The sequence below is a fragment of the Mastomys coucha genome, unplaced genomic scaffold (assembly GCF_008632895.1).
Source record: "Mastomys coucha isolate ucsf_1 unplaced genomic scaffold, UCSF_Mcou_1 pScaffold12, whole genome shotgun sequence".
NCBI lineage: Eukaryota > Metazoa > Chordata > Mammalia > Rodentia > Muridae > Mastomys > Mastomys coucha.
Genome location: NW_022196894.1, coordinates 84,909,770 through 84,917,371, shown reverse-complemented (window position 1 = coordinate 84,917,371; position 7,602 = coordinate 84,909,770). Strand labels below are relative to the sequence as shown.

The 7,602-nt window shown below is 41.5% G+C and overlaps 1 protein-coding gene across 2 annotated transcripts in view; it reads right to left on the bottom strand.

Moving 5' to 3' along the window:
- The window catches only part of Map3k7cl (MAP3K7 C-terminal like), a 41,167-nt gene that overhangs the window by 9,321 nt on the left and 24,244 nt on the right, over nucleotides 1–7,602 (bottom strand). For both annotated transcript variants that reach the window (XM_031364745.1, XM_031364747.1), the window contains one exon: nucleotides 4,132–4,247. In XM_031364745.1, coding sequence (XP_031220605.1) covers nucleotides 4,132–4,247 — 116 coding nt within the window. The remainder of the gene's footprint in view (nucleotides 1–4,131; nucleotides 4,248–7,602) is intronic.

Here is a 7,602-nt window from a genome sequence, read left to right as displayed (position 1 = left end):
ACTTAAAACTGGGCAATATATCTAACTAAATATTTCTCTAAGAAAACATAGAAATGGCCCAGAAGCACATGCAAAGCTATGCAACATCACAGCCATCAGGGAAATGTCAATCAAAACCACAATGACACAACCCTCAGTCCACTAGTGTGGCTATTCATCAGACGGGCAGAGCAAGCACTGGCAGAGACATTCGACGATTAGAGCTGCTCACAAATGTCTATGGTGACCTTCTTCAAGTACTAAACAGTGCAACTGACCCAAATGGACATTATCCAATGAAAGGTAAATAAGATGTGTACAATGGGATATTATCCACAAATAAAAAGAAGGAAGTACTGGGGTGTGATGCATGAGTGAACCCTGAGACATATTTCATAATTACATCCATTTTAAAAATGTCCAGCAACAAGCTGGTAGAGATAGGAAATAGTTTTGTTTGCCAAAATGCCTGGGAGAGGGGAACAATAAGGAGGAGTGCTCAGAACCACAAGATCTCCTTCGGGGCCGATGAAAATAGTCTATATCCATGATGGCAGCTATTCAGCCCCGCAAGCACCGCAGAGCCCTGGATTGTCAAACAACATTTTCAGTAAGAAGCATCCTTTAGTCTTTTGCAATGCTATCCTTTTTCTGATACTGTCAGTCTCCCCAGAATGGCTCATACAAAGACTGGAGAAATGTTTTCTCTACCAGACAAGATATAATCATGTCTGGAACTAAACAACCTTTACAGCTGGCTATAATTTAATCATATATCTTAAATCATTCCCGTCTGGCAACTGATGCTTGACTTCAAAAGCTATATGATGTACAAAAGGAGCTATGTGTAGGAAATGAGAATTCTTATAAGATGTACCAAAAAGACATGACGTGTGATCATATATACAATTACAAGGAGTATGATCACGGGCAAACAGGCTGAGATGGCCCAGCTAATGTACAAACTTACTCTATCTAACATTAGTTATAAGCCAGAGATAAATGTAAATAAAAAGGATTTATTCCACAGTGGGAAGGCTTGACTATCTTGTTCACCCAACAACCATGCCGAGGAACACTTCTACCAGATCTTCTCCTGTGTCTGTAAGTTCTTCCAAAGCTGACCCAGGGAGACCTCCTCTGGAGAGACAAGAAAAGCGCAGCCTAGAGTTCAAACATCAGAGTCTGCGCGTTCCACTCGCACTAGCAGGTTGCCAAAGGCATCAAAGCCAACCAGAATTTATGAAGTGTTGGGAGAGAAATTCTCATCAGAATCATTTTTAAAATGGAATGCTACTTGCTTGGGTCAGGTCCACATGGCCTGATTTACTTTACTTGAAAACAAAGACTGTTCAAAAGATGTGTTACAAAACAAACCACTGGTTCACTACAGTGTAACAAAACCCAGCACTGCTAACAATGGTTAGAGATTCTACATGAGATAACTCCAACCACATTTGGAGATTTGACAGCTTGTCTTAGTAACATTTACTGATATCAACTCCATGTTTTTAAATAAAAGACCATAGCAATACAGAATATGTATGTGCAGAGGATGTTACTGCAACCTGTAATGGGTTACCTTAGATCAACCTTATTCATATTTGACCTCTATGATCAGCTCCGTGGTGGGTGATAAGGATAGAAAGAGATGCTAAAGAAAGTGTGTGACTATAAGAGGGACAAAGAGTCATAAAGGCAAGAAGAAATGTAAAGGTGACTACTGATAGCACTGGCTGACCATTCTAGTGGCTCCTCCATTCCTAAAGAAAACATCTGCTCACCGTGGGTGAGGACCTAGGATAGGACTTCCTTGGAGAACTACTGCCTGTGGAGCAGACACAGACAGGGTCCTGATAAAGTGAATAGGTCAATGCAGTGGGGGCAGGGCCAAGGTATGAAGTTCTATAGAGGTTCCTAGGTTATGAGAGCCAGGCCAAAATTGGCTGTTGGGACTGGGAGTATATTTCAGTTGGGAGAGTGTTTGCCTAGCACGCAGAGGGTTCTGGGTTTGATTCACAGCACTTCATAACAACACATGTCCATGATCTCAACATTAGGAGGTTGAAGCAGGATGATTAGGACTTTAAGGTCATCCTTGGGGACATAACACATTTGACTCCAAGCCAAAATCCATGAGACTCCATCTCCAGAAAGAGAAAGGTCAGGAAGGAGATGAAGAGGCAGGAGCTCCCAATAATTTTAAATAAATTTTAAAAATAGGAAGGAAATCAATTATAATATTTCACCAACCAAGATTTGAAGCAAAAAATCTTCCACCCAGGCTGAAAAACCTAGGAATGGAGAAAAGGGAACTTGAGAAAATAGATAAAATCGGAAAAAAAAATAGTAAAATAATTTCTTCGTAAGCCTACAAGTAGCAACTGCTCAGAAGATTCAGTTATGTTTGGTGAAGTGGTAAGATGACTTCTGCAGAAACACACAACCTTGTTGAGTCCTTAGGATGTGTGGGTGGGGTGGGGTGGGGCTGGTGGGGTGGGGTGGGGGTGGGTGGGGCGGGGAATCTCACTTCTTTGTAGTCCTGGAAGGTTGTATAACGTTTCTCCCAGATCAGATAGCTGCTTCTTTCTGAAGCCAACTTAGCCTTTTCTTATTTGGATGCTGTGGTGGTAGCCACAAGTTATCATTTTTCTCAACACAAAGCCAGGACAAGTATCAAAGCCCAGACATTAATCATTCCTATGTCATCATCCTATCATATTTCAAAGTGTACCAAACAAAAATATAAACTTTTAGAGTATATAATTTAGTGGGCAATCATACATTGCCATTAAAAAAAATGCTACATATAAGGTTAAATTAAATAACAAAGCCTTCCAGAAGATTCTATCGGAAGAACTCATCAATTAAATGAACCTACCCAGCTGGGCTTTTCCATTGTACCTACTTAGTTCACATGTGTACATGCACATGTAAACACAGCCCAGAAAATACAGTAGCAGGCTGCTGATCCTAGGTCCCCCCTTCCCTACAAAGTTGGGCACTCTCAGAAGTCCCGCTGTGCTTACAAATGCAATCTAAATATTTTGGGCAGCTTGTCAAGGTTCTCCGACCCAAAAGAAAGCCTTGAATTTATATAGTTGTTCTTCTGATTTCTTAACAGTTTTTAATCCCTTACAGCCAAAAGTCCAAGTCAAATGTTATGTGTGAAGTGAAGCAAAGCAGGGAATTAAGAGGAGGCCGGGTCTGTTTGGTAAATGTGGGTAGCCTGCTACCCAAATCTACAAATGTATAGGTGACCAACCGCTATACTGGAGAATCTCAAGAGTCCTAAGATTCTCTAAAACAAGACACATTCACCTTCTTTCACTTGGAAATTAAATAATAAATATACTGCGTCTGTCACTCCAGGAAGTTGAAGGTGAAGAAGAAATAGAATATTCTTTTCTTCTATTTCTAGAAGAAATGGACCATGCTTTTGAGTTCTATTTCATGCCCTGGCAATAATGTGTTTAGCAGGTAGGTCCGCCCAATGGACTAGGCTTCAGGAACTCAACAATGGGAAATGTCTCTCCAGCTATGTTTTCGTGGGCTCACTCCTTAGTCAGAGGGGTAAATATTACCAACGGATCTCCCTGATATGTAAGAACAAACTGGCCAGCGGATGATGACATGGTGTCTAAGCATGCTTTTCAGGAATGAAAAGGAACAAAAATTGGAAAAACCAAGTGCGATGGAGGTGAGTTCTGTGAAGTAAAGAGCCGGTAAAATTAAAGTGCTCTAATGAATTGCATAACTAATTAGTCGAGTTGTATAACTTTCCATAGCAGACTTATAATATAATATGCAGTTAGTCAATTAATACATTTATATAACTCTGAAAAGGGTTTCCATTTAAATGTGGGGCCTGTACTGATTAAACATAAATTAAAATTCACACCAAGCCAAAGTATCCTGAGTACTCTGTTATGGCCATGAAGAACATGGCATGGCCCGAGATGGTATTATAGCAATTTAAATTTCTTCAACTAAAATCTCTTATTTTTAAAAAATGAGCTTTAAGTGGAGGCACGCCCATAGCTCTTTTTCCTAGGGCACAGGTAAAAAGCCCTTGGTTGAGCAGGTCTGCTCATTCCTAAAACCCCTCCCTCCGCCCCACCCCAGCGAGTGGGCAGCTTCGAAGGTACTTACTTCCTTTCCTCAAGCAAGGCGATCTCTTTTTTGACTTCATGGTACTCTTCTGCTATTTGGCAGTGCTGTTTAAACACCTGCATGGATTCTACGTTGTCGTGACAAGGAGGCAGAGGCTGCACAAAGAAAGAGAAGCAGTTAGTCTGCCCCATTGTCGGAAAGCAACACTGTCGATCAACAAGGCGCAGAGCCGGGCTACTTCTGTTCGTGAGACACAGAGCAGTTAGATGGCCATGCGGATACTGACTGCCTGGTGACTTTAATGGGCACCTCATCCTTGAACCAGGGCCCTGAGACATAGTACTGCATGTCAGTAACCTGCCTTGTGTGAATGAAAAATACATTTCCCATTAACTTTTGCTTCTCCTCAGAAATTGTAAACTGCTTTACAAAAGGTCAGTGGGAATACTCTGGTGGTCTGTTTTTATCTCCCTTTTTTGTCTACTTCATAGTCCAGAGGCACAAGCACAACAGAGTGGTGCAGACAAAGGCTCCCTTCTGAGAGGTGTGCTCAACGCAAGAGACAGGGTGCAAGGCTGGAGAATGTGCTGGCAGAATTAACAAACTGCTAAGGAAGAGCAGTCCCCTACACCCTGCTTGTGGCATGTGACGTTGAACAGAGAACAGAATTTCTTCTTACCTCCCATCAAGGAGAAAAACAGGTCCACTTGGCAAAGTTTTCTAAATATAACATGAAAAAAAAATTCCTACTTCCAGAAATTATTTTTAGAGAACTAGTTTTCCTTGAGTTTTTATTCTTATTTCTATATCAGCAATGCGTGATTTAAAACACTATTGCTTGGAATCAGAGTTAATTGTCTTTTAATGATTTTTTAAATCAATCTCTAATTTTTTATGGGAGAAAAACATGTAAAATCTGAGAACCATGAAAGTTTGCTGGTGAACAAGTTATTTGGTCTTATCTGTCATTATAATCTCTGTAGGTAAACAACGTGTCTAACTAGGTGCCATCCTCACTGATTTATATTAGTAAAGTATGAACTAAAAGATTTCTTACTATTTCTTTCCATATTCTTCAAACACACAGATTTCTTTGGATGGGTATTGTATTTGCTCAGTAAATAACAGAAATAATGTTTATCCTCTGACTGATAGCTAAGAGTACCCTGCTCACTCAAAGCAAGTAAAATTCTAAATAGATGGACACATGATTGACATGTCACACTGAAATTTGTTAATGTGCACAGTTAATGCATATTAATATAAGCTCCACAATATTTTCAAATTCTCATTAGGACAAATTTTACACTAGTGGGAATCTTCATTGTGACTTAATTCATGTAGAATCTAACAATAATCACTTTATGGAGCATTTTTCTTGGGATCCCAGTGAGCACATTTATGACATCAACCCAGCTGGCTGCAACCATGATCCTTTGCAATACAGAAAAAATGGGAAACCAGGGCACAGTGGTGTGACAATATAATTCACCCTGGGAGAAGTCCTTGCCAAAGGAATTCAGAACTCCTGGCTCCTCCAGCCTGTGTCCCAGAAATCTCAACCCACTCACCAGTTTTCACCTGTTCCACTGGCACATTCCCAAAGAGTCAGTGGAATGAAGGCAACATAGCCAGTGCCCCAGAGCCAAGCTCTTAAATCATCGGTGCCCTGTCAAAGGATTTGCCTACTGGCAGCCATAAGATTACACATTTTATCCGGTCCTCATAAACAGCGCATAAGCCACACTTGGTTCAAGCGGAATTCAGCACATCGCTTGCCACCTGCAAGTACCTGGACTGCAAATTCAGCTGCTTAATGTCATAGTCAAAACAACCAGTCCTGCACAAAGCTCTGCAACCCTAGGAGAATAAAGGTGCTAGCTGCTGGTCAAGGTAGGAGCATCCTTTCTGCTGTGGTTTAAACGGAAAACTGAGAATCCCAAGCACACTTCCTTCAGGGGAGGTGAGATCCTCCCTCATCCCTCCTACCATCTCCCTCTTCCCTCCTCCCTTCTCTGCTCCTTTCTTGCCACCTTGCAACTCTTTGCAATAAGTGGGGTTTTCCCCATGACTTTGCTTTTGTGTTTTGTAATTTTATGGGTATGGGTGCTTCATTTTTGTTGTGTATTTATGCACCACATGCATGCAGTGCCTGAAGAAGCCAGAAGGTGTCAGACCCCCTAGAACCAGAATTGCCACCTGTTCCAAACTGCCACTGGATGATAGGAATGGAGAGCAGCTGTTCTTAAGTGGTGAGCCATTGCTCCATCCCCCTTTCCTCTGTTTTCATCTACACCTTAGCATGCTAGAGTGACATCTCTAGGCCTTTTACAGTTTTAGTTTGGGACAGGATCTTGTACTGTGCAGTCCAGGTGATCCTCAAAGCCGTCTCCTGAAGTGTCAGCCCCTCCACCCCGTTCCCCCAGCAGCTGGAATTACAGATGTACACCAGTGTATCTGACTTACTGATATCTCTTAATTGAATAAATTCAATAAATAAAATACTGTATTTTAGAAGAGGAAGAAAACCTCTGGGAGTTGAGGGCCAGGAGGGGTGAATATAATCAGAGCATATTATATACACAGATGGAAATGCCAAGATGAATCTTATTGATTTGTAATTAATACCACCTTTCTAATCTATTTGGCAGAACACTTTTTACCTACTCAATGTGGTCATGCGACTAAGGGTATGTGCTTAGTTAAATAACTGAACTGTACCCTTGGAAGTGTCTATGATGGCAAGCTGTATTTATTGTAAACCACAGTACATGTTGATGTAAAGGTGGTTTTTCCTGCTTCCCTCCCCCATCTGGGATGTTTTCCTTCCAGAGTCTGCTGGCTGAGACTCACTTCATTTCTACTCAGCTTTTGTCTTCCCTGACCCTTTGAGCAGGGGACTTCAAAATCCTCACCACTTTAAAATGTCAGGCCCTTTACTGCTAACCACAAATGTTTCTGGGCACATCAACATCATTGCTAGTCAGCAGCATTAGTTGCCATTTGAAGACAATGGACATTTATCCCAGCCCAGAAAATTCATTGAAGAATTAATTTATTTCCATTGCATGGGGTTTGCATCCCTGAAGAAATTCCAGTCAATAAAAGTATTAAAACATTTAGGTTTATATGAATGAATGAATGAATGAATGCAACACAGGATAATGATGTTTGCTATTCTGTGCTGCATCCTAATACACATTGCCATTTCGAACAGGTTCTCATGTCATCAAGTTGGCCTGATATTACTGCATAGCTGAGGATGATCCTGAATTTCTGATCTTCCTGCCTTTACCTCTGTGTGCCCCCATTTCTGGTGTATGCCATACTGGAGATTGCCCCTGAGGCTTGGTTATGCCAACAGAGCTCCAACCTCTGCCCTCTATGGCCATAGATAGGATAGGTATGTACTGCTTAGGTTCTCTCTCCCTCTCCCTCTCCCTCTCCCTCTCCTTCTCCCTCTCCCTCCTCCCCCTCTCTCTCTCCCTCTCTCTCTCCCTCTCTCTTTCC